The following is a 27,780-nucleotide window of genomic DNA, read 5'->3' as shown; positions in this document are numbered from 1 at the left end:
CACTGGCAACACTACTCTTTGGACCCAATAGATCATTAACTAGCTTAGCCTTCCAGATAATATGGTGCTGAACTTTCATTAAGGAGTCAAGAGAGTTTAGACCTGTCCTGTCATGTTTCCATTTGATGAATTAGACACCACCCATTCAAACACAGGGTTTTTATAGATCAAGCCCATAGCAAATTGGAGAATATTTCTTATAAAAGGCATGGGTTGGATGATTGGTGGGAGCTTATACTGGGCCAGGTCTATATAAGGAAAATTGTGTGGCTCACTTCAGGGGACAGAAACAGCCCTTGTCCAAACTCCGTTGCAAATTTCTCTGTAACCTCCACAAGCCACTTCTTGTTAGTGCAAAATGGATTGGCTGGATCCTATTTCTGTGTTGTTCCTACTTGCCCTCGCACTTGCATTCGTTTGGAAAAGAAGTGATTTCTGGAAGAGCAGTAGCAAAAATCTCCCACCGGGACCACGGCCATTACCACTCATTGGAAACCTCCACCTCATGGATGTGAAGAGGCCTTACAGAACCATGATGAAGGTAATCTATTTGTTTGTTTTGTTCTAGATCCATGTCTTGTGTTGCTCTCACAGGGCAGTGAGACTTTTCAGTTTCTCCATCCCAAATGCGAACATTAATGTGAAGACATACATTGCATAAAACGTACTTGATGTATTAGTACAATGGAAGTAATTATTGCTGTAACTGCACTCTGTTTAACTACACCATTGCAATGCCAAGAACCAATTCATAGACCTCTACCAAGTTAAACCAAACCAAACATTCCTCAGACCCCCTTTCCCCAGAATTTAGATCTGGGAATCCATAATCCGGTTGAAAAGGCCTTCATATTTTATTTCTGTTCTAACAGAACATTTTGAAAATTGAGTTGGGGGACAGGACCCCATTAATAACAATGAAAACATAGAAAGCTGGAATCACAGGTATGTTCGAGGCAGATCGTGCACCAGTGAGTCATCTTGGAATCTTGCTCAGGTCTATTCACTGGCTGATTTCGCACTAGAGCTGCCTTGCGGTTGCGCCGCCGTTCGCCCCGACACTCACCCGAAGCTGTGGGGCTGCATTTTGACTCGCGGCTTCGCCTGATTTCCCCCGCAGTTTCGTGATCCTGGTTTTTTTTAGGATCACGAAACTGCGGAGGAAATCGGGCGAAGCCGCGGGGCAAATGCAGCCCCGCAGCTTCGGGTGTGAAATTGACAAATAGTGTCGGGGCAAACGGCGGCACAACCGCGAGGCAGCTCTAGTGCGAAATCAACCACTGTGTTCTTAGGACTGCACTAACTGGGACTGAAATTATATCTTCCTTGAAACCTCAGCAGTCATACAATGAGGAGTAATTTGGAAGGCAGGGGAACCTGTTAAGTTTATTAGGCCAACAAATTCCTACAAGCTAAGGGAGAAGGGAGAAGAAAGGTAGTGGTGGAAAGTGCCCTCAAGTCTCAGCCAGTGTTTCCAGGTGCTAGCACCAAGACCTATACATGGGTAAATTTATATGTTTGGATGCTGCTTTACATTTTCTGAAAACCTCCCTACAGATAGAAAACTTGCATCTCAAGGGGAAACGGTTCATCTTAGGTTAAGATGCATTGGATTGTCGTCTTGGTTCTCTGGATTCCGTGTAAACCACATCTGCAGGATGATTCCTTCCTTTGGGAAAGGGCTGTGCTTGATGTGGTGAACTGGACACGCCAGTGTTTTCCTTTTCTGTCCAGTAACAAAAACGGAGAAAATACTGGAGACCTGCACCTGGGAAGGCCAGGCTCCATACACATGCTCTGTCTTCCCCCAGTGAGAACACACACACATCATCCACTCGCCTCCATTGCAGCCAGCAAGGTTAGAAAAGAACAGAATTCTACTGCTCAGCAGACAGGCAGGAGACCCCATTGGTGTAAGCTCCTTTGGGTGCCCACCGCAGAGAAAAGTGGGGCATCAATAAATAAAATGAAATAAACTCTTCTGCACTTGGAAAACTAGATGTCAAGGAGAAGCAATCCAAGGCCCCTGCCACACGGCAGGGAAAACACAGGGAAAATGCGGCTTTTAAAAGCCGCACCAAAGTTGAGACGCCGCGGCCGGATCCCACGGATCCCCTGAGCCACGGCGCGTCGCTCCCCAGCATGATCAGATGCCGGGGAGGAAGAGTCGGATGGGAGGGGGAGGCTGCCGAACTGTGCATGCTCGGGCATGCGCAGTATGGCCGGGGGCCGGGATGTGCCGGCTCAAGGACACACCGGCCGATCCCACAGCCTGGACTGAGGCACTCTACTCGGAAGAACCACCTAGGTAGGTGGTTCTTTTTTAGTGTGGGTTTTTGGTGGGAGGGACGGATCGGGGATGGGCAGGAAACGATTCCCAGATGTTGCCATGGGATCGCGCCCGTTTGCTCCGCCCCCGTTCCGTCCCGCTCCCAGCCCAAAACGCCTCGTATGAACAGGGCCCAACTTAGTTTTTCCCCGGCATGCTAGTTTTCTGTCCATGCTGTGTGCAAAGATCTCTGCTCAAATGGGTGGTGTGGTGTTATGCCCCTCAAAGATGTGTGTGTGGGACAAGCTGAAAGAGCTCAAGAGAAACTGACTTGAACCAGCAGCTGTGGCAAAATATGTACAACACTTAGTATATGTTTAACTTTTATAACTTCTCCCCTCCTGGTATGCTGCAGTGTGAACGGGAAAACCTGGAAAAGTGTGTTCCAGCTCTTTTTTGCCACGACTCCCTCCGGCTTCAAACTGCCCATCTGAACTCAACCTCAGTGTTTAGTTATGCCAGCCACATGACCACGGGAATGTCTTCGGACAGCAGTGGCTCTTTGGCTTGGAAAATGGAGATGAGCACTGCCCCTGAAAAGTACGCAGACGGTCGAGTGATTTCAGCTTAGCGTACTTTATTAGCACAGAACAAGACAACTTTAGCCGGCTCGCAGGCCGGTCTATATCCCCGTGAATCCACCACCCAGAACATACCCCCACTTCCCAATAGGTCCTAACTAATGGCCGAGAGTCCCATAGGCCCTCGGCCCGGAGCCTAGCCCTCTAATTGGTTCGGGCTAGGATCCGCATCGTCCTTTGTTATTTGGAGCGAAGCTTGATGCTTGCGCCTGACCGCGTGGCGCCCAAGCCGACCACGCGGTTGGGACACGATACACTACAGCCCCCTAGAGTTGGATTCGACTGGCTTTCGAGCAAGGGAAACCATTACTTTTACCTTTAGTAGAATATGAACAAAGAGCTGAGAGGCGGGAACAATCCACTCCTGACTCTTTGCTGATTCTGGATCTACCAGTGATTCCCGAAAATATCTGCGATTTCCCAGGACTCCCCCCCCCCCAGTTTTCCCAAGAAAACTCGGATACATTCATGGAAGCAGAAATATACCCCAAAAATACCAATAAGGGTTTTTTTTAGTATACTCTTGGCTCGAGTAGACTTGAATGCACACCCTAGCTGGATGATCAGAACTATATTTCTCATTTACCTTTCATTACATTTCAGTTATCGAAGCAGTACGGCCCCGTCTTCAGCATCCAACTGGGAGTCCAGAAAATGGTCGTTCTGACGGGCTACAAGACTGTAAAGGAGGCTTTGGTGAATCAGGCAGATGGCTTTGCGGACAGGCCCAAGGTCCCAGTGTTTGAAGATTTTCAAAATGGCCATGGTGAGGTCCTTCTTTCTGAAGAGTAACTAGTCTTGCTTACTTATGTAGAGTTTACAGCCATGGAGAGTCTGTGCCAAACAGTATCCTGGGGGGAGAGATGCAACCTGGGGATTTCCTGTCTATAGAACCGGGCTGGCTTAAACTGGCCTGATACAAGCACTCACACGCACACCCCCGCAACCCCGAGGGCAAAGAAGAGCCCCAAGAAAGTGAGATCGTGGAAGCAGCACAGGGGAAAGGGTTGAAAAACAGAGGCACCAACGACAGTGGCCGTGGAGTCATACCTTCATCGTATGAGGACTTCCCCCATGCAGTTCGTTCACTTTCTCCATGTGATGAAACTTTCAGAATTTTTAAAAACTTCAACAGTGTGTTGAGGAATTAGGGCCTGGATTGAGGCTCAGTCCCATGTTAATCCCATTTGACTTTAATTTCTACCGTAATTAGCCTCCATAGTTGAATCTTTGGTTGTGTTTCCCAGGAGGCTTCAGGACTCTGCTAAGTGCTGTGGCCTTCGGGTACAGATAACCCTGTACATGATTTTCACCTCACATGACTTTTGCCTTTTAGGGATGTTTATACATTGCAGGAGTCAGGAGTCACTATCAAATTCTGAAGAGATAAGAGTAAGCCAGCTTCCCGGGACTCTCTTAGTCAACCTTGACTCTCTGAGTCAACCTAGCTTAACCCAGCTTTCCTTCACCTTCCTGACCCCAGAGATAGAAAGAATGGGCTGAGCTTTGTCGTGAACATCAGAGATGTATGCCAAAATGCTCATCACAGACTTGACTGACAGTTAGATTTAGCTCCTATGGTTGGAAAAGGGCACTTAACGTCTGAATTTAGTTTTTTTCCTGGTTGTTCTCACCAACGACCCTTTGTTATGGGCCTTGACAGAGCAGTCAAGGATATTCTTTATAGTACTTTAAGTGCACTATTTATGTATTGGGGTTGTGTTGAAATATTTTATGTTGAATACTGAAATGTTACAAAAGTGTTTTCTGACTTAAGAGTGTATAATAGAATAAACTATGTGTAATTGTGTATAATAGAATAAAATATGCAGGGCTATTTTGGGGCAGGAACGCACAGGAACGAAGTTCCGGCTGGCTCCCAAGTTGACCACGCTTATCTCACTACACCAAGATGGGTCGTGGTGTTAGTCTGTCTGTCGCAGGAGAAAAGAGCCGGAGTCCAGGAGCACCTTAAAGACTAACAAAATCTGTGGCAGGGGAGGAGCTTTTGTGAGCCACCACTCACGTCTTCAGAAATTTTTTTTTTTTTAACAGTTTTATTTAAGTTTTTTTCACAAATATACAACCATTACATTGATATTTTAACATGTTATCTGTGTAAGTCTATTACAGATCATTATGCTCTATCCATTTGTAAAAATCTGCCCATCTTTCTTTAAACACCTTATCATCTTTACCTGACAAAATGAGTGTTAATTTATCCATTTCTGCTACTTCCATTAATTTCTCTACTATTTCCTTTCTTTTAGGTAGCTTTTCTTGCTTCCAGTATTTGGCAATCAAAATTCTAGCCGCTGTGAGCATATATGTTAATATATAATAATTATTCCCTTTATATTCATTCGGGATAATATTTAACAAGTAAGTCTCCGGATTTAATTTTAGATTTAAATGCAGCATATCCTTTATCAAGTCATTCACACTTTTCCAAAACTTATACATTTTTTCACAATTCCACCACATGTGGAGGAAAGTCCCTACGTTGTTTTTACATCTCCAGCAGTTTTTATTAGCAGTTTTATATGCTTTAGATAACTTTTCAGGGGTCCAGTACCATCTATGGAATATCTTAAATATGTTTTCCTTAAATGCTACTGCCCGCATTAATTTCATTGATTTCCAAACTTTTGACCAATCCTCGATTTGTATGGTTTTTCCCAAGTCCTTCATCCAAAGAATCATAACATTCTTTATATTTTCCCTAAAAAGATAGTCCTCAAGAAGGAACAAATATGTTTTTTGGATAAGTTTGTCGTTTGTTGACAACCATATTTTGTCCAGATCTGTTTGGGTGTTTACAAATTCCCCATTTTTGTCTTTGTTATATCTATCTTGGACTTGCATCTTCTCCCACCATGTTAAATGGATATTTTTGTCTATTAATCTTTCTAGAGGTCTTAGTTTATTTTCTTCATCTAATAATACATCATATGATATAGCTTTTTCTTTTGACATTAATTTTGTATTAATAAATGCCTCCAGGGGGGATACCCATCTTGGTGTTTTGTTGTAGAATCTATATTTCATCTCTTTCCACACCTTAATTAGTGCAGCTCTAATAATATGGTTATGAAAATTGGAGTGTACTTTATCTTTTTCATACCATAGGTACGCGTGCCACCCCATGTAGAGGTCGTGGCCTTCTAAATGGAGTGTTCTCCAATTTTTTAACTGGATCCAATCTTTAATCCACACCAATGCCGCAGCTTGGAAATATAGTTGCCAATTCGGAAGGCCCATTCCACCTCTCTCTTTTTTATCTTGTAGTATCTTTAATTTTATACGGGCTCTCTTTGGGTGCCAGATGAAGGACCTGACTATTTTATCCATATCCAGAAAGTACTGCTTTTTCTTCAAGATTGGGAGATTTTGTGCTAAAAATAAAAATCGGGGAAGAATGTTCATTTTGATCGTGGCGATCCTTCCCATTAGTGATAGTTGAAGGTCTTTCCATTTAGAGAGATCTTTCTTTATTTCTTCTCTCAGTTTGTTATAGTTGTTTTCTATTAACATACTGTTTCTGTTTGTTAGTGTTACACCTAGATACTTTACTCTCTTTACTATTTGTAAAATATGTATAATTGTTGGATTTAACTGTATGTTGATTTTAAATTTTTTGTAAGCCGCCCTGAGCCGCTTCGGCGGGAGGGCAGGGTAGAAATTTAATAAATAAATAAAAATAAACTGATTTTTTTGTTTGGAACACATCTCTCTCTCCCTCTCTCTCCCTCTCTCTCTCTCTCTCTCTCTCTCTCTCTCTCTCTCTCTCTCTCTCTCTCTCAATACAACTGGGAAGCCATCTTCTCTCCCTCCCCAAATGAACACAGTAGGGATGGGGGTGCATGAAAAGGTTCAAGCACCCCTAATTTTCCTGACAGTTCAAGGCCAGTTGCCCAGGCTACCCCAATCTCATCGGATCTTGGAAGCTAAGCAGGGTTGGTCCCTGTTAGTACTTGGATGAGAGACCACCAAGGCACTCCAGGGTTGCTACGCAGAGGCAGGCAATGGTAAAACACCTCTGTTTGTCTCTTGCCTTAAAAAACCCCATGGGGTTGCCATAAAATGGCTGTGACTGAACGACACATTATACGGGGAGAGAGAGAGAGAGAGAGAGCATAGTCTCCCACCCCTGAGTAATGAATAGGGAAGCTGGTTACAAGGAGAGAGAAAAGGAAGACATAGACATGTTGAAGTTCACATCATGGGAAGAGGGACAGTCATGGTGGAAGAGTGGCTCTATCCCTGGCCTTGCGTAAAGGATGACTGCACATCCAGCAAGAACAGAGTAGATGGGGTGAAGCTGCAACCTATCTCATAAGCTCATGTGTTGTAGCTTCACCCTATCCCAGAGCTAGGTTGGTGTAGTGGTTAAGAGCGGCAGGGCTCTAATCTGGAGAACCGAGTTTGATTCTCCACTCCTCCACATGAAGCCAGCTGTGTGACTTTGGGTCAGTCAAAGCTCTCTCTCTCTCTCTCTTTCTTTTTGAGCCCCCCGTAGGGGATTTTTTTATTTGCATTTCTAAATACTACATACTAATAAACTAGAATGAAAATAGGGGAGGGTAACTACTTGCTATGGGATAAAGTAAAGAAAACCCACTAAAAACCCAAGAGATGGTGGTCATACATACTGCTTATCAAAATTAGCTTTTAGCTCCATGTTCAATAACAATTCATTGACTTATTTTTTAGCTTATATAGTAACTTAAACCATGTCTAGTTTTGACCTATTTTGAAAAGCATAATAAGAATTAATTACTAAAATATATATAGTTTTCAAAGTGTAATAACATCTCATTTTTTCTTATACTTTGATTTTCTCAAATGATGGCTAGGAGCCCATGGCTAGGAGCCCATCGCAAGGGCTCCAGAGGTGGCGTGGACGATTGCGCCCCCTCCCATCTGCAGGCTCTGGCTACTGTCTCCCGGAGGTCTGGAGACAAGCAGCAGCCATGGCGAACGCCAAAACCGGAAGCGTGGGGTTGAGAGAGTTTTGAGAGAGCTTTGACTGGATTTGATCTACAGATCTTATCCAGAATTTATAAGAAAAAATAATCTGCCGGGGGAAGTGATTGTAAGATTCTTGAGAAGACAAGTGAGAGACCAAATTCTCAAAGCGTCAAGTGAATCTACCTTGAAAATCAAAGACAAAGAAATAAAAGTGTTAAAGGATATACCATTTGAAATAAGGAGGAGGAAATACAGAGACTTAGTACTATTCCTGCAAAAGAAAAGCATTCCCTACAGATGGATGGTACCCGAAGGCACAATCTTCAAATTCATGGACAAGAAAAATTTTTTTGACTCTGTTGAAAAGGCACAAGAATTTTTGGATCTACATAGTCACCCATCAGGGGAGAAAGAACCCGAGAAAGAAGACAGCACTAACGAAAGCAAAGAAGAAGGAGCAGCGACAGTTTCAGAAGAGAATCCAGACTCTAAGCTAGGGGCAGTTGCCTCGAAGACAAGCTATGATTTGAGAAAACAAAACTATAAGAAAAAATGAGATGTTATTACATTTTGAAAACTATATATATATTAGTAATTAATTCTTATTATGCTTTTCAAAATAGGTCAGAACTAGACGTGGTTTAAGTGACTATATAGGCTAAAAAATAATTGTTAGATGACCACAGTCAATGAATTGTTATTGAACATGGAGCTAAAAGCTAATTTTGGTAAGCAGTATGTATGACCCCCATCTCTTGGGTTTTTAGTGAGTTTTCTTTACTTTATCCCATAGCAAGTAGTTACCCTCCCCTATGTACTTTATTAGTATGTAGTATTTAGAAATGCAAATTAAAAAATCCCCTACACGGGGCTCAGGAAAAAACCTCTCTCAGTCCCACCTACCTCACAAGGTGTCTTTTGGGAGAGAAAGGGAAGGCGATTGTAAGCCACTCCGAGACTCCTTTGGTAGTGAAGGGCAGAGTATAAAACTAGTTGTTATTGTTGTTGTTATTACTACTACTACTATTATTATTATTATTCCTTTTCCTCTCCTTTTCTGGGAGATTTTTTGTCAGCCCTAGTAGGGTGATTTAGAAACATGCATGATTATATGGATAGGAGCTGACAGTTCTCAGGGACAAGCAGTGGGACCCAGAAAACTTGTCATTTCTTCCCTGTATTTATATCCTGCTTTTGCTCATTGCTGAAAATGTTTTGCAGTGAAACAAGGAACTTATCTCTCTCCTGCCCCCTGTTCCCAGTATTAGTCCCCATTAGTAGGTGAATGTTTTAGCTTCTCCAACCAGTCTGATGGGGCTTCTATGGTCCAAGAGCCAAACAGTGAGGAACCGATTTCTGTTCCGCATATCAATATGCCTGATTTTTTGTTCTCTCCAGGTATTGCGTTTTCTAATGGTGAGAACTGGAAAGTGATGAGGCGGTTTGCGATAACCACGTTGAGGGACTACGGAATGGGCAAGAAGACCATAGAAGATAAAATTGTTGAGGAGTGCCGTTTCCTAATACAGAAGTTTGAATCTTTTGAAGGTAACTTTTGTGTAATCAAGCAAACAACACCCAGTTCCGTTTGGCTGAAGGCCTCTATATTAACAGTATCTATAGGACATGTAACTTGGCTATTGGAATAAGGAATAACAATACTCAACTAAGCTGTTTCTAGAGCTCTAGGCAAGGGGTAGTCCCGGCCTAGTTCTGCAGGTTCTTAGTAGGCCCTCCATTCCTGCAGACTGGTAGCAGGGAGACTGAGAAGAGAAGCATTGAGTCCCTCCTACTCTCCTGCTTGCTCTGAGACTTAACTGGGATGGCATCTTAAAGATGCAGGACACAAAGCCCCTCTTCCCTAGGGAGAATGTTAATGTTTAAAGCATGTTTTTAAGTTAAAAAAAACACTTTTGTGTTTGTGTCCTTAATAAAGTTTATATCTCCACTACCTGGCATTACGTTTTATGACACACATGGCCCTGCCCAACAAGGTCTCAATTATATCAGATCTGGCCTTCATAACAAATTAGTTTGACATCCCTGGTTTAAACTATTGTGAACCATTAAACTTAAACTAGTATGTGGAAATATCTGTTCATCTTACTAGTTTGTATATATAAACCACAAGCAAAGTAAGTTGGTGTTCAAGTTACACTTTATCTTGTTTTTTAAAATAAGTCCTCAAGAAGAGCTTCCCTCCTCGGGGTTCGTGTTTTCTGAACAAGTCTCTGCCATCTCCCATGGTTCTTGCTCCAGCGGACGTGCTACAGACTCTCCCATTGGGAGGGTTGGGGTGGGGGGATCCCTGGAAAACTAGCATCACCACAATTCTTGAAGCTCGTTATATATCTTTAAGTCCTTTGAAATAATTAAAATTATGATAATTTCTCCAATCTTATTTCAAAGTCCCTTGTTGTGTCTCTTTTGTTTCTTCCTACTTTAGTTTTCATTCCTGTTGAGCCAGTTTGGTGTAGTGGTTAAGTGCGCGGACTCTAATCTAAGAGAACCGGGGTTGATTCCCCACTCCTCCACTTGCACCTGGCTGGATGACCTTGGGCAAGCCGTAGTTCTGATAAGAGCTGTTCTTGAAAGGGCAGTTCGGAAGAGCTCTCTCAGTCCCACCTACCTTACAGGGTGTCTGTTGTGGGGAGGGGAAGGGAAAGGAGTTTGTACGCCGCTCTGAGACTCCCTTGGGTAGTAAAGGGCGGGGTATAAATCCAATCTCTTCTTCCTCTTCTTCTTCTTCTTCTTCTCCAGGCTTTGTGTCGTATGCTGTTAGTATTTCTCTGTGAAAGGTTACTGATAAGTGCCCAAGTGGGAGCCACCTGTATCACTGTTTCATTTCATTTAGCCGTTGCTCTAGTGGACATAGGATGCGTCTGGCAGTCAGTATTTCAACTGGCAAGTCAGGAAACACTTGGACTGTAGTGTCTATTAATTTCAAACCTCCCTTTGTCCTTGCCATAGCAGCCAAAATGATTTTTTTTTTTTAGTTTTAATGTCCATGATTTCAGTGATTACATCCGGGATTAACGCCGGTGAGGTAGCATGTGCCATATTAAGTCCTATAGGCATTTACTACAATTGTTCCTGGTAAGTGGAGGAGTTCTGATAGCCATTGATTTAAAGCTGCAGCTATCTCTTTGTTCGTTTCAAAGTTGGGCGAAACCCCTCTAAATTTTAATTTCCCCTCTCTTACTTTGATTTCTAATAACATTATCTTTGATTTTACCCATGTTTCAAATGTTTTTAGTTCATTTAATTCCTTGGCGTTTTTTTTTTCTTTCCGCCAATAGCCATATCTGTTATACCTTCGACTTCTTTAACTTTGTTTGTCAAATCAACTATTTGGTTAAATACAGGTGGTATTATTTCTTTGATTTCTGTCTTTAAATCAGTAAGCATTTTTTGTATTCACTTTTTTGTAATAGAGTTCTCTCTTTTCCTTTTCCCACACGCATCTTCCAGCTCCATTTCTAGTGTGTGGGGGGGTGAGGAGTCTCCCTCAGAGGATTCCGATTCCACTCTTGTGTCTTTAGGAATTGTTTTTTTGTTGTGCTTTTTTGTTCACCCATGCTCCTTTCGGGCAAGTGATGCTCTGTCATCTTGGTGCTTGGGGAGGTCAACAGTGGGATGGCTTCTAATGTCTTGGCCCCACTGGTGGACCTCCTGATGGCACTGGTATTTCTGGCCACTGTGTGATACAGAGTGTTGGGCTGGATGGGCCTTTGGCCTGATCCAACATTGGCATCTCTTATGTTCTTATGTTCTTATGGTTTCCCCATATCTTGGGCTCAGTTTTGATGCTTTCCAGCTGCAGAAAGTTTATTTTTAATTAGCTTTTTCAAGATAGTGGTGCGGAGGCTGCTCCAGGAGCGACTGAACGCTTCGCTGGTCACCACGCCCCTCCCGGCCAGACATTTTTGCTGGCACTGTGGTCTTCCCTTTTGGCTTGATTCAGCTACAGTCTCAGCACAAGAAAGCTCTTCCACAGATAACTCAGTAATAAGATCCCCACTTCCTTGCGATGAAAGACAGTGATACTTATTGGCAGGATCAGGTTGACCTCCTCCAATTAATTCTGAACCTGATGATTGTGGGTTGATTTCCTTACTTGTTCCATTGAAGAATTAGGAGTATAAAACACATAACCAAGTTGATAGAACAAGTATACAGACCGACCCCCTAAATACTAATATCTATATTTTCAATCCACTCAATCGCAGCTGGAGAAAGTTCAAAGAGCTCTGTCAAATCACCCCAGAAAGCATGACACTCACATCCCTGTGACAACTGGAACATAGTTAAGAACATAAGAACATAAGAGACGCCAATGTTGGATCAGGCCAAAGGCCCATCCAGTCCAACACTCTGTGTCACACAGTGGCCAGAAATACCAGGTGCCATCAGGAGGTCCACCAGTGGGACCAGGACATTAGAAGCCCTCCCACTGTTGACCCCCCCCCAAGCACCAAGAGCATCACTTGCCCCAGAGCCCCTATCTATACCTTGTGGCTAATAGCCACTGATGGACCTCTGCTCCATATGCTTATCTAATCCCCTTTTGAAGCCGTCCATGCTTGTAGCCGCCACCACTTCCTGTGGCAGTGAATTCCATGTGTTAATCACTCTTTGGGTGAAGAAGTACTTCTTTTTATCCGTTCTAACCCGACCGCTCTGCAGTTTCATGGAATGCCCACGAGTTCTTGTATTGTGAGAAAGGTTTGGCGGGTTGCACCACATTTGCATTTGTGTCCTGGTATTTTGCTCCATTTAAACAACAGGTCTGCACAATTGCCAAAGCCTGTTCATATTCTATTAGCTGTCTTACATATTTGACATGGCAAGTCAAAATCTGTGGGCCTCTCGTTGGTGATTATCAGGTCATGGATATTGGGTGGAACTGATTGCGTCCATGTTAACAATCATTCATTTCCTAGATCAAAATTTTGTGATTGCAGGTTTTCTGCAGATCTTATTCCTAAGTGTCAGGGTCTTAGTCTGAATAGTCCCACATCAGCCATGTCTTTGTGGATAGGCAATTCTCTGTTTTCAATTATATTTCTTTATTCATGAAGAAGAGCAGCTTGTCTTCAGAGATGCAGGGGAGTGATGTGACACAGCGTGGGTAGCCGATAGGTCGGAGTGTGTTTAATACATCTGCTGATGATTCTCATTGTTGTATTGAGTTGGACATCAAGTTTGTGGATGTGGGGGCTGTTGAACCACCATATTCCATAATACAATACACCAACCCCAAAGCTGAGCATCTAAGTGTTGTAGCAGATGCACCCCAAGTTGTACCACATAAATTTTGGAGAATGTTGTTTCACATGTGTATTTTCACTGCTCCATTAGTAAGATGGTGTTTCTTGCTCAAGGTCTTGACTAGGGTAGTGCTAAGGAACTTAGGTGTACAATTGTGTATAAGTCGGGTGCCATTAAGGTAGACATTCAGTTCACAGTTAGCAAGATTGTTATTGAGATGGAAACAGGAGCATTCTGTTTTTCCTGGACTTGGGTTAAGCCACCATTTGTGGTAGGTGTCAGACAAAATGTTGAGGTACTTGGTCAGTATTTTCTCAGTCCTTTTAATTTATTTGTGCCTTACTGCTATCGCTGTAACTTAGGAATAAGGAACCTTCCTGGATATTGTCTTGGGAACATCAGAGATTTATAGATTGAAAAGAACTGGAGTGAGGACCAAGCCCTGGAGTAGACCATTATTCAGTTTCTTCTGCTTGCTGATTGATTGTGCCATAATTACTTGGAAAGTTCAATCTGTTAACCTGTATTCTCAGGCCAACCCTGGGCTAGCGAGAGAGATCTTTTTATTTTTGTTCTACACAGGACTCTGCTCCCAGAGAAGGAAAAGACCAGACACATTTGCAAATTTATGAATTTTATTTAAACCTGATTTTCTGACATAACCCTTCTTCTCTACAACCAGTTTTCAGGGATTCACAAAAAGTTACATTTTGTATATAATTCTCTAATTTTTTATTTTCAACTCAACAAGAAAAGCAGTAAGCAAAAAGGACATAATAGCGACAGGTGGCATATTGACATAGCCTTACCAATCTTGAAATAGCTTGGAAAAGGAGAGAGAGTGGAGCCCTCTAGTTTCCTGTAAGACAAAAAGGTGAGGCAAGCAACAGAGTGCATATGCAACCCTCTCTCTTGACCCAACTTCCATAGTATCTCTCTCCTTTCATACCTTTCTCCTCGCTTATCTGCCCCCTTCCTCAACCAATCAAAAGCTCTGACCTCTGGGTTAAATATGTGTTTAACTTGTACTACTGCTGAAGGGGGGGGGGGTTGGCGTCTTCCTGTTATATGAAATATTTCTGCAGGCACAATTCTAGGTACTTCCTTGCTTTGGTCAGTAAATGTTAATCAAGGGAGTTTCCAAGCTGAAACCCCCTCCTTTTGTAGTAATAAGTTCCGTCTGTTGTTTACCAACAATTCAGGACTGCAACAGGACATCTGTTATACATCATGTCCATAGTTACTGACGATAGCAAAACTTGAGGCCTTATCTAAGCAAGCATTCTGGCCTTTTCGCAGTCAGAGGCCATATTCACAGGTATAAAAGCAAGAAGCAGGTGAGAGGCCTTACGTGAATCTCTACAAATCACTCAACATGTTATTTAGGACAAATAATGTTCTGCAGGAGAAAACTTGTGAAAACTTGTACAGCAGACCATCCCTCCAGACTGTCATAAGACATAGTCAAATAACGAAAATTGCTGATGTCTTAAGACATTTCTGATACTCTGCCTCAATTAAAGTTGTTAAGCTGAGAACCTGGTCTTTACAACTACGACGAGGTCTGAATCCTTCTTGCTCTGCAGGGACACGTTCCTTAATTCTGTCCCTGATTCTTTTCAGAATTAGCCTCTCGAGGAATTTATAACAGAAGCTCAGAAGGGGAATACGTCGTAAATTCCCCCAGATGTTTTGGTTTTTCAGGTTTCAGAATAGCAACTCTCTTTCCTTTCTTGAATTCCTCTGGGAGTCTTCCTGTTCTCATGATGCCAGGGAGAAACTTTGCGAGCCACTTCTTAGTAAACGCACTGCTGTTGATCAGGAACTCATTGTGGATGCAGTCAAAGCCTGGTGACTTTCCACACTTGATGTCCTTCAGTGCCTTGTAAATCTCATCAGCCCTGAATTACCCTGATAGCTCATACTCTTCAGGGCAGGTGCAACTCAAAATCTGGTGAGGTTTTTTTTTTTTTTTAACCCTGATTGTAAAATTTCGATCCTTCAGAGCTCTGGATAAAAATTACCAGTCAGGCAGCCACCTGGTTTGATGTTACCTCCAGATTTTCTCAGAGCACAGGTGGGCTTGCACCTAGTTTTTCCAACAGGCTCTGGGCTTTCCTACTGGAGTGCCTGATATTCAAATTCACAATTGCTTATGTCCATTTTGGTCTATGTACAGTGTTGAAATAATGCAGTACTTCATCTGCTACTTCTGGGTCTTTGCTGTTGAGGGAATTTTGATACAGTCTCTCACTCTGACCTCTCCAGCCTGGAATATATTATTTCCAATATCCTCGAGAAATGTGCCTTTTGGCCATAGATATAACAGCTCCAATGAACTGGCAGTAGTTATCATGTGTTAGAACTGCCCATCTAAGGCTGTGGGCACACGGGCAGGAAAATGCGGGGGAGAAGCATGGCTGTTTGCCCCAGGGCTAAAAATCGCACGGTTGCGCGAGCAGACCTACCGTGGAGGTCCCGTGGAGGTCCTGTGGTAGGGGGGAAGTGCCGATCACTCCACAGTCCTGCGGCGCGGCAAAGAAGCGGGGCGCGGGGCAAATGGGGTTGGTTTTTTAAAACTCAAATGTGCGCATGCTCCCTTGGGTACCTGGTATTTGGATTCCTAGCTTGAGGATTACAGGTTGATGCTAACTGTGTGGGAGAGTCTTAAGAACTTGTCTGGATATAGGCAAGGGCTGATTTCTACTGTCAGATAATACTTTAACTAAGCTGTTTCCAGAGTGGAGACTTTGGGGAAAAAAACACCTTTTTGCAAGGGGACATGGGCGGGCGCCGGAATTACCACCAGAAATGCGATCAGACGCCCGCCCTTGCCCCGTGGTTTCAGGAAACTAGTACCTCGGAGGTACTAGTTTTTTACCGCGCATCTTCCGCGGGAAGCCTCGGGTTCGCCACGGGAGCTCGACACTTCCAAGATGTGGCGGTGAGATCGCACCCGGAAAATCCGCCTACCTTCTGTCCCTCTAGCGTGCCTAATGCTCCGTGTGACCTCAGCCTAAGACACCTATCCATCTCTGAAACCTTTCCAATTCGCCCTCTTCAAGTTCCATTGTTGTCTTGGAATTGACCTGATACCTGGTATTTGGATTCCTAGCTGGAGGGTTACAGGTTGATGCTAACTGTGTGGGATAGTCTCAAGAACTTGTCTGGATATAGGCAAGGGCTGATTTCTCCTGTCTGATAATACTTTAACTAAGCTGTTTCCAGAGCTCTAGGCCAGGGTAGCCCTAGACTGGTTCTGCAGATTCTCAGTGGGCCCTGCATTCCTAACTAAGCTGTTTCTAGAGATCTAGGCCAGGGTTGTCCTGGCCTGGTTCTGCAGGCTCTAGCAGGGAGACTGAGAAGAGAAGCACCAAGTCCCTCCTATTCTCCTGCTTGCTCTGAGGCCTACTGGGATGGCCTCTTAAAGAGGCAGTACACAACAGTGAGTTGGCTTTTTATCTTTGCATTTGGGAGGCACCAAAAATATCAGAGCCATACTTTGACATGGTCCAGTCTATAATTCTATCATTCATGTCAGCACAGGATAGATAATAAATACTAGCCAAGCATCAAGTGATACTCATGTTAATTCCATAACGTAATGTTTTCATTGTAATTTTTGTTCTATAGGAAAACCCTTTGAGACTACTACAATCATGAATGCCGCTGTTGCCAATATTATAGTGTCCATATTACTCGGCAAGCGATACGAATATGAAGATCCCACATTTATAAGATTACTGAACTTGTTCGGTGAACTGAGTCAACTCACGGAAACTCTCTCAGTTGTGGTAAACCATTTAAAATTTGGTTTTAAAATGGTTGAAATGCCAGTACAAAAAGTACAGGCAGGACTATCTACATATTCTTGGATTTAGGATATTATAGTACTTGGATTGAGTACTGTGGTTTTGGGAAGCTGTGGTGGCTCAAGTGGTTAAGACGCTGAACTGCAGGCTGTGGAAGGTCGGTAGTTCAGCAGTTCGAGACCCGAGTGTGCCGCATGACGGGGTGAGCTCCCGTCTCTAGTTCCAGCTCCTGCCAACCTAGCAGTTCGAAAGCAAGAAATTGAAAGTAGATAAATAGGTACCACTTTGGTGGGAAGGTAACAGCGGTCTGTGCGCCTTGGTGTTTAGTCATGCTGGCCACATGACCACGGAAACGTCTTCGGACAGCGCTGGCTCTTTGGCTTTGAAATGGAGATGAGCACCGCAACCCTAGAGTTGGATTCGACTGGCTTTCGAGCAAGGGAACCTTTACCTTTACTGTGGTTTTAGTGTTTGGATGCTTTTCTATGTTTTTATATGTTTTTACCTATGGCAAGGCTGATGACCTTGCCTCTGTTAGCCGCCCTGAGCCCACTGGGGAGGGCGGGATACAAATGTGAAAAATAAATAAATAAATAAATAAATTCATGCCTTTAAAGATCCCCGGCACAAACTCAAGACTTCATAGCAGATACAAAACTTGTTCTGAGAAACGTGCCACTTGTTTGAAATGTTTAGGAAAAAATATCGAACACTCCTTTCAAAACTTCACCATTTGTAAGTATTGCCGGGGCCTCGGGCAACCCTTGTTGCTTGCTGCTGCTTGAGACATTAGTGGGAGGAAAATTTTAAAAGGTGTCGATGTCACATTCAGGGTGATGCCACTTCTGGTTTTGCCTAGAAATGATTCCATAGCACGTGAAATGCCAGCAACCGGCCCCTTGTCCCCATTCCTGATCTGCCGGTGGATGCACAGCCTGGTAACTCTAATCACTGCAATGCTTGGAAACCAGTGGAAGGGTTTGGGTGGTACAGCATTACAGGAGAGTTTCACAACACCTTTGAGATTTCTGCCTCAGCAGTTGGATTTGGGAATCTTTTGATCTTTTCCTTTCTCATATTTTATTCTTTTAGCTGTACAACATGTTTCCTGCTCTGGGTTTTCTTTCTGGTGGTCGCAAGACTATCCTTAAGTACAGGGATGAACTGTATGCCTTCATAGAGGCCACCTTCCTAGAACACCTCAAAGAACTGGACGTGAATGACCAGAGAAGCTTTATCGATGCTTTCCTAATCCAACAGCAAGAGGTAAACATGCCGATAATCACAGGTCTTGCCGCTGTGTTCCAGTACTGGAACTCAGAGATGCACACCGGGACAAGCGTGTGGAGGTTGAGCATTTTAAACCAAACATGCCTCCATGTAAACAGGACCAAACATCCCACCCCATAATGGATTATATGTATTGATTCACTTCTGATTGCATGTGCATTTCACTTTGTTGAAGTCTCCTTTTGGATATACTTTTGTGGGTAATTTGCGGTGGCTCAAGTGAGTTTGGTTGAAGCAAACACCAGAGAACCGGTCGAAAGTCCCCCTTAAAGTAAGCGGGGGGGAACCCCCCATTGAAATAAAAATGGACTTAAAACAGAAGGGTGTGGAATTAAAAGGGAATGAGACGATATTTAAAATCAATAGGGAAAAAATGAAAATGATTTCCAATTTTTTATCATAACAAGAAGAAAACATTAAAACAGTCACTGGCTGTGATTTGATTATTAACTCAGTCAGATATCTGTGAATAAATGTGTCCAGGAAAAATGAAACACCTTTTCAAGGTAACTATGAAATAGTTTGGGGGGAAATTCAAGCAGACCTGAAGAGACAGACTAATTTAAACCTGTCCTGGCTTGGGAAAATCTCCCCCTAGGTCAAACTACCCAATCAATATTCATATTCAGCCCGCCAAAGATTCAGGCCTGACCGTACCCACACCTGCCACTAGCCATTACATTATCTAGACATTCCCTGCACCGGAGATCAGGGTGGGCCCTTAAATCATACATTTCCCAGGGCCTGTAGACTACTCCAAGCTGATCCTACAGAAGCATAAACAGACATTCACAGAGAGAGAGAGAGAGAGAGAGAGAGAGAGAGAGAGAGAGAGAGAGAGAGAGCGAGCTTTCTGGCTAAGGAAATAAACAGCCTGTAAAGGAAACCAGTGAACTGAGTTCGTCTGAGAAAGCAATTAACCCCTGAGGCCCCAGTGCCTGAGCGCAGTTAGATGACACCGCACCATTGTCTGTAAGTTGGCAGTATTTTTTCCCCACGTAGGGTTTTCCTCCCATTTAACAAACACATCGGGGAATCAGAACTCCTCAATCCGTTGGCAGCGTGCCGGGGGAGAGGTGATATTCGGTGCCCCGTGGCTAGGAACCCTTCGCAAGGGTTCCAGGGGAGTGCATACGATCGCACCCCCTCTCTATCCGCTGGCTCACGGAACGCACCCTCCGGAGATCCCGAGCGGTGTGTCCGCCATTAGAGCACCAAAACCGGAAGTCTTGATTTTTATTTTCTTAGCAGTAGCTAAAACTGTAATAGCTGTGAATTCAACAATGGTATTTTTAAAATCGGACTTTTTCATACGGGAAAAATATCAGACCAACTATTTTACTCAGAAAATCCACTATATCAATCCTCGATATCAATCAATCTTGGCTACCTTTCTTGGATTTTATGTCTGACAATAAGGATCCTGATTCAGTCATTCCACCCTTGTATATCTTAGCACTTTTTTGAATATTTGCCTATGTTCACCATGAATAAGTAGCATCTTGTACAGAGTATGGTCAAAAGTTATTTTGTCAATATTGTTATGCTTAAAAACCCTCTTCTTCACAACTGTTTGTTATTGTTGATCTGTGTTATCAAAGACTGATCATATTGTTCTATTTTGTTTTTATGTATAGACATTAAACATTAATAAAAAGTTTTTTAAAATTTATTCCTTTTGTCTTTTGAGAAATAAATAGAGATTGCAAATGAAATTTCAGATTGTTATCCTGCTCAGGGCATTGAGCCATAAAGCTTTAACTGGACAAAGAAAAGGAAAGGAATGTTTTTTTCTTCTTCTTGCCTAGGAAAAGAACAAGAACCAGAGCAATGGATTTTTCCATAATGAAAACCTTAAAGCTGTTGTGGAAAACTTATTTGGCGCTGGCATGGAGACCACTTCAAATACCTTGCGATGGAGCCTGTTGCTGATGATGAAGTACCCTGAAATTCAGAGTAAGTCCTTTCCATTGGCTGGTTTCCATTATTCTAGGATATCTGAGTTCCAACTTATGCATAGAAGTCAGAATGGGAAAATAACTGAGACTGTTGTTGGATGTTACTTGAATGACAGAGAACAATACACGCCAGTGAGTTATACTTTCTGTTTTTCCCCTTCTGGTGTAATGTTACAGAAGGGGTGGGTTGAATTTTCTTTTAAAGTTGCATCTGTTGTGCTTTCCCCAAGATCACAATCATGTTTAGAGATTGACCATTCACTCTCACTTTCTCAGGGCCAAACTAGACATCACACTAGCCATGGAAAAGCTTTTGGTGATTTAAAAAATGGAAATCAGCAAGGGGGCAAGGGGGGAACTATTTGGGGGGTCCCTTGCCAACAATCCACTACTGTCCCTTCCAGTTTCCACCTGCGTGCATATGGCTAAATCACAGAGTTTTCCCCAAATGCCAGAGCACCCCCCAGAAATGCACTGATATTACTACTGGGTGTGTATCATTTCTAGGTGATGCTGATATTTTTCACCCTATTTTGGCACATTTTCCCCCTGCCAGACAGCTAAGTGGCCAGTGGTCACAATACCTTGCATATATCCCTGGTTATAACAGCATCCGTTTATCCTGGGACAAGAGTGGGGCAAAAGTGGGGTGGCCTCCATGTAATGTGGAAACAAAAAATACCCCAAGATAATAACAGTAGAATGTATGTTCAGGGACAGGGTTGAACCAGGATTTAAGGTCTAATGAGGAAAGGACCTCAGTCAGGTTTCCCTGGAAAGGAGTAGCAACCACCCTAACACTAATACAAACAGATACACATGCATATATAATTTTCTAAAGTTTCTAAAAGAGAAAAAGTAAACAGGGTCAAAGAACTATGAAATGCACAGTAACCACATAATGTTCAAATATAATTAAGAAAAGTACACAGACAATTCACAATAGCAGTTTTGTTAAAGTAGTCAGCACTGATAATGACTAGGGAATCCCAAACTTTTGTTTGGGGGTGTGCATTCGGTAAAGCCAAACCGGGGGGAAAAACCAAAAAAACTTTTCAGCATTTTTTCGGGTATTCGGCATACCGAATCTGGGGGGTTGGTTTCAGATTTTTTTTGGTATTGCCAAATACGGACTCTGGGAGGCTTTAAACTTTAAAGGGCTCTACTCACCTTCTTTTTCCTGCCATTTTTGCCTCTTTCCCGCCTCTTGCTCTGCTTTCCAGGAGGGAGAGGGAAGAGGGACCTTGCAGACAGCCAATCACTGCAATGCATTAGCAAATTCCATTGCAGCTTGCAACTTTTTGCAAGGCTGTTGTTGCTGCTGGGTCCATTTGTTGAAGCCCAACTACTAGCTTGCTCCTTTCCCAGGGGAGGAGCACTGGCCAATAGGATTTGGCATACTGCTCTCTGGCCAATCACAGAAGTTTGTTCCTTTTTGAAATCCTTCTGTGTGTGCCCAGAGAGCATAAAAGCAGGGATCTCTAGCTGGCTGACTCCATTTCTGTTCCTGCTGCTGAGAAAGAGCCTGGGTTGGAGATTGTGTGGCTGGCTTCTGCTTCAGCCACTGGTCTGAGCCTGCTTTCCTGCTGCTGACTTGGACTACTTTGGATCAAGACAACAGAAGAAGACTGAAGAGAAGAAGACATCACTGGTTTGACTTACATTAGGGCCACTTTTTAAAAACTTTTCTTATTTTGTTGTGGGTTGGTGGATTTGGGGCCTGGGATTGGTGTGGTGGTGGTGGGTAGGCCTCTGGGCCCTTGGGCCTCTCAAGCCTCTTCCTGGGTTTTTTTTGTGGGGGAGGGTTCTTCTAGTTTGTGGTTTTGATGCCAGCCTGTTGTTTTTGCAGTTTAAGGTCCCGGTCACACGGAGAATTTGCCTCGTGAGAGGCACAACTGCCGGGCAGATTAAAAGGGCGCGATCATACGGCAACATCTGGCAAGCGTTGCGTGCCTGTCTCCAACCTGTAGTGTCTGGCCAAAAATGCAGAGTTAAAAAGTAGCTGGAAGAGTATAGTATTATCCGGAAAACACGGGGGGCGGGCGGGCATCTGATCGCGGAAGCGTTGGTATCCCGTCGCATCTGGCGCCCATCCGCGTCCCACCAGATGTTTTCTCCTAAGCCTCCATACGCGATACTGCTTCGTTGCCACGCTTTGCCATCATGGTGTGATCGGCGGCTGACAGCCTGAGCACGGAGCCTCGAGGGAACGTCGGATCGTGATACCGCGCTTCATTTTGCTCCGGAGCAAAAAGCCTCACTTCCCCCCTGGGGCCTAAATATATTTTTCACTGTGCTTGATATTTTATTTCTTGGCTTGTTGGGGCTTTTTTGGGGAGGTTTACTGACTAGGCCTTCTGCCTGGGGCCTAGGCCGGCTCTCTTGGACCTCTCTTTCTGGTTATTTCTGGTTTGTGCTTGTTTTGTGCCCAGCCTTCTGGCTGGGGCCTAGGCAGGCTCTTCAGGCCTCTCTTTCTGGTTGTTCCTGGTTCATTTGGTTTGTGCTTTTGTGCCTGTTGCAGTTTTTTTAAAAATTATTTTTTCCTGTGAGTTATATTTCTGTGAGTTATATTTCTGGGGTTGTTGATTTGGTGTTGGCTTGGCTTCTAGCAGTTCTAAGTAGTTTCCAAGGGAGGCAGTGGGGGTGGTTGTGTCAGTGGGAGTGTTAGGCTAAGAGAGCCAAAGGGGCCTTTTTGGTTTTGTGGGCATCGCTGCTCTGTGTTTAGCTGCTGCACCATTGTTAAATATGTTTTTAATAAAGGTTTCAGGAATTTTTAACTAATATTTTAAAATAAATCTCAGCGTAGGGCTTTAGCTGTTCTACATTTAACTAGGCCAGTGCTAGGAGGACTAAAAGAGGCCCGGTTTGTCTTCCACTCATAAAACAGAGGTAGAAGTAGTGTATGTTAATGTTTCAAAAAGTAGTGTACTGTTTGTGCTCTGACTGAACTTTGGTGAAGACAGACACTTTTTAAGAGAAATTTTTCCCCTTTAGCTTGTGTGTTTCAATTAGGGAGTACCTGCATTTCTCCACAGGAAATCAGGCTGGTTCCAGTAGAATCTAGGTAGCAGTAGTTTGATTAAAGGCCCTAAAACTTTTTTAAAAGTTTCCAAGCCACATCTCAAGGATAGTCTTTAAACCATAGTCAGGGTTAGTGTAGGAATTCACCACTAGTTCTAAAAAAACAAACCAGGAAAAAAAAGAAACCCAAACTGAAGCAAGGCTAGGTTAGGCTCTACTGAAAGAAACAAAAACCTAGTTTTTGGGTGGGAGGGTTTATAAAATGGTGTGAGGCTGTTCTAGGGTCAGGTGGTAGTGTAGGTAAGTTACGTGCCTAATACCCTCCCCACAAGTTAGGCTGAGTTTGGCCAGGGGCAACATGAGCAGCAGGAAGGGAACGCAGAGGAGCCCTGGGGGCAAAGCTAAGGAGAAGACTAGAGGGGGGGAGGGGAGGGGGAGGGCTGTGGTTTTCCCCCACCTCTGCACAGGACCACTCCAGTGCCATCTGGCACCTCTCCGACCTTTGGCCAGAGTGGGTGCTTCTCTGGCTGGAGTGGTGCAAAGAAGAGGCCACTTGTATTAAGTCCCGCTGAAACAATATAAGACTTCTTGATACACTCTAATTCAGTAGGTTTACACTGGAGTCTCTCTTCAGATTCATTCTCTGATGAAGAATAGTGGTTTTTAGATAAATAACAATATGTGTTTTCAAATCTGGTGTGAACTCTTGTTTGTACCCTATTAAGTACCGAAACCAGGCATATGGAACTTTCCCTGCCTTCCAGTTTCTACCATTCTTCTGAAAGGTTATTTATGGGGTTATGATTTCATCCCCTTCCCCCCTCTTCACAGATGCCCTCCACCTGAGTGGCTGTTCATCTTGCATTCCCGTGACCACAAAAACAATCTTTCAGTGGCCAAAAGTGACAGCAAGGGTAGAGGAAGTGCTTCATAGGACACACACCAGAGTGTCTCAGTTTTGTTGCTGTTGGTGAGAGACCAATGCAGACCAAAAAATGTTCTGTTTTCTCAGAGAAAGTGCAAGAAGAAATAACAAAAGTAATCGGGTCCACTCAGCCACGGATTGAGCACCGAGCAAAACTGCCGTACACAGACGCGGTGGTTCACGAGGTTCAGAGGTTTGCTAATATTGTCCCCATGAACGTGCCACATGCCACCGCTGCAGACGTCACTCTTGGAGACTACTTCATTCCAAAGGTGATTGTTCTTTGCTTTACATTCATTGTTCAGCTGAACATGGCACATTTGTGAATTTTTTGCAACCAACATTTAATTTCGTGGAGTAAAAGAGCCAATTAATAGAGTCCTTCTATGTCCCATAGATTTGTCTTACAGAAACAATGGGGATGTGCCTGACTTTGCCTAAATTGTAACAAATGAAGAGAAAGAAAGCAACACCTGTTCTGAATTTATAGGTATTGACTCCTGAATGTGTGTCTTTTTGAAACAATATATACAAGTGGGAACTTGCAAGAAACTTGCGGGGGGCATTCTCCCATCTTTGCTTCTTTCCCCCTCCCCCTTCATTCCCTTTCTCTCTCTCCACAAGCCAATCTCCCTTTCTTTAGCTCCTCCTCCCGCCACCAAGCCAATACCCTTCTTTTCAGTCTCCCCATGCCAATTTCTCCTTGTCTTTCTCTCTCTCCCAAGCCAATCCCCCTTTTCTCTCTCTCTTCCAAGCCAGACTCTCCTCCTTTCTCTTTCTCTCTGTCTCCTCAGTCAATTCCCCCTTCTTTCTCTCCCCCACAAGCCAATACCTCCACATTCCCTTTTCTCCACCAATCCTCCTTTCTTTCTCTCGCCCCCCAAGTCAATACCCTCATATTTCCCTTTTCCTCAGCCAATCCCCCTTCTTTTTCTCCCCAAACCAATCTCTCCTCCCTTCTCTTTCTCTCCCCCAAGCCAATTCCCCTTCTTTCTCTCTCCCCCAGCCAATAACTCCATATTTCACCTTCTCTCCCACAGCCAATATCTCTTTCTTATCCTCCCCAGAAACCCCCCATATTTCCCTTTCTTTCCCCCAGCCAATCCACCCTTTTTTCTCAAGCCAATACCCCCATATTTCCCTTTTCCTCCAGCCAATCCCCCCTTCTTTCTCTCCTCAAACCAATCTCTCCTCCTTTCTCTTTCTCTCCCCCAAGCCAATCCCCCTTCTTTCTCTATCCCCAGCCTATACTCTAGTATTCCCATATTCCCCTTCCCCCCCCCCTCCCCAGCCAACCCCCCCTTCTTTCTCTTCTCCCCAAGCCAATACCCCCATATTTCCCATTCTCTCCCCCTCCCCAGCCAATCCTCCCTTCTTTCTGTACCCCCCCCTTCTTTTTGCATGCCTTTGAGTTTGGCAGCTGTGCCAGTGGTGCCTGTGAGCTGCTTCAAGCCTGGAACAGCTCCTGGTGGCAGCCAGACCCAGAGCAGCTCCTGGGATCTGCCGCAGTAGCGGCTGGTCCCGGAACCTCTCCCAGAGTCCTGTGCCATTGCAGCTGGGCCTGGAGTTTTCAGCAGTTCCACGGAGTCCCCTGAGTCTGTAGAAAAACATGTTGGGGGAGAGTGTGCCCTCTGTTTACAGAAATAAGTATCTGCCCACAGAGGGGACTGCTCAGAATTAGATATATAGTTTATTGTCCACTGAGGAAGGCCCTAGAGCCTGAAATGTGTATGGTCTTATTGGTTGTTTGATATTTTAATCAACTTTTTATGTGAAATCAACAACTTCGTATGTGAAATTACGACAGTTTATGAAAAGCTCATGTTGTTGTATGCAATCTGATATTCAGACCTTATGTTTTTAATCTTTGCCACTGTATACGCCATATAATAAATATATGCTTTGATACTATTTTATTGCAGCATTATTGCCTGGATTGTGCCAAAAATTTAAATTCTGAAAACATTGTCCATCCAAGTCAATTTTCTATTTTGCTTTCATTGGATTTGAATTTTTATGCAACTCTGTTCGTAAGATAGCACTTTCTTTGTCTGAAGGATACCTATGTACTTGATGGGCCATCTTCATTTTCTACAATAACTAATCTCTTTGCCTTTTCAGGGAACGCATATTGTTCCATTACTGTACTCTGTGCTGTACGATGAATCTGAGTGGGAGAAACCGCTTAAATTCTATCCGGAGCACTTCCTTGATTCTGAAGGAAAGTTTGTCAAGAGAGATGCCTTCCTGCCCTTCTCTGCAGGTAACTCCTTTTAGATTGATCACTGGGGGGTTAATTAATGCATCATGCTCCCAAATCCATTTACTCCCAAATCCATTTACTGAGAAGAACACCATTCCAGGTGGCCATTTCTCAAAAAAAGACTATGATTCTTCCTTAGTACCATTCATCATTCTGATGCTATGTACTTTAGTCTTCCTTAATGCTTATTTTTTTTCTATTTATGGTAAATTACTTTGGCCATCATTCCATGGGGGAAATGGCACAAAGCTTTATAAACAGGTTTAATAAACAGGGCTTCCCTGTCCCTTCTGCATTGTCACAGGTCGGCGAGTGTGTGCTGGTGAGACCCTGGCCAGAATGGAGCTCTTCCTCTTCTTTGTGACTCTCCTGCAGAGATTCACTTTCCAGCCAGCCCCTGGGACGTCTAAAGAAGACCTGGACCTGACCCCTGCAGTTGGCTTTACGACGCCTCCGATGCCCTACCGTTTCTGTGCTTTGCCGCGTTCTTAACATCCCACCATGCTTTGCTTCCCTCCACACATCCTCCTCCTCTTCTGCACCTTTTTGCCTAATAAGGACATTTCAGATTCATCAGAACTGGACTATGTTTTGTCACAAAACTATGTGTTTCATATACCTATATGTGGAACCCCTACAAGCTAGATCAGATACATAACTTAATTCAAAATTTGGACTTCACTTCTTGAATTGTTTGCTGTATATATAAAACAGCAGCAATGTTTCTGTGTCAGATTTCTTGTATTGACACAATGCAGATATCTTTCAATCCCCGAAACAACCAAAGTGCATTACAGCGATCATATCCTTCCAAGTGAAATCCTTGGTATGAAGACTAAATAAGTATCATTAGTGTTGGGTGTTACACCTGAAACCTGTTTCACAAACATGAAAGGCCACTTGGTTTTCTGACCCTTTCTGCTAATTCTAGAGTTTGGTTGAGCAATTGCACTGCCTCAAGTCAGAGAAGGATAGATAAAACTGAATAAGTATGCAAACACAACTGATTTCTTTGTGAAACAATTTTTGTGGTTGAGAAAGAGATGTGGAAAATGAAAGGTACTGGCTTTGATCCAGTGGGGTGTTTCTGCAGGGAAAAGAAGTGCCTCCCAGAGAGCTCCAGACTGGCTTAGTAGAACATTCTGAACATTCATTGATGTATTTGGCTTGCGATCACACCATTGCTTAGCCACTAGCTTCGAGGGCACATCTCTCTCTTCCTTCTTTCTGTTCTTATCATAGGCAGATTAATGACCCTTGTTAATAGTATTATGTACCTGTCATTACAATTGTCAAACACTGTTGACGTTAAAGTGGTCAACATTAGTCATAATAAAAAATAACTTCCCAGTATATGAC

At 43.5% G+C, this 27,780-nt stretch overlaps 1 protein-coding gene across 1 annotated transcript; it reads left to right on the top strand.

The window, feature by feature from the left end:
* Positions 1 to 358: 358 nt before the first annotated feature.
* LOC107118643 (cytochrome P450 2K1-like) lies at positions 359 to 26,913 on the top strand. Its single transcript, XM_015421008.1, has 9 exons — positions 359 to 541; positions 3,514 to 3,676; positions 9,280 to 9,429; positions 16,786 to 16,946; positions 18,057 to 18,230; positions 20,063 to 20,210; positions 24,246 to 24,430; positions 26,280 to 26,421; positions 26,726 to 26,913. The coding sequence occupies exons 1-9, from the start codon at positions 359 to 361 to the stop codon at positions 26,911 to 26,913; spliced, it is 1,494 nt and encodes a 497-aa protein (XP_015276494.1).
* Positions 26,914 to 27,780: the final 867 nt, after the last annotated feature.

The sequence above is a fragment of the Gekko japonicus genome, unplaced genomic scaffold, assembly GCF_001447785.1.
Source record: "Gekko japonicus isolate JY-2015 unplaced genomic scaffold, Gekko_japonicus_V1.1 scaffold3767, whole genome shotgun sequence".
NCBI classification, from domain to species: domain Eukaryota; kingdom Metazoa; phylum Chordata; class Lepidosauria; order Squamata; family Gekkonidae; genus Gekko; species Gekko japonicus.
The sequence above is the reverse complement of the archived record's forward strand: the minus strand, read 5'-3'. Positions and strand labels throughout refer to the sequence as shown.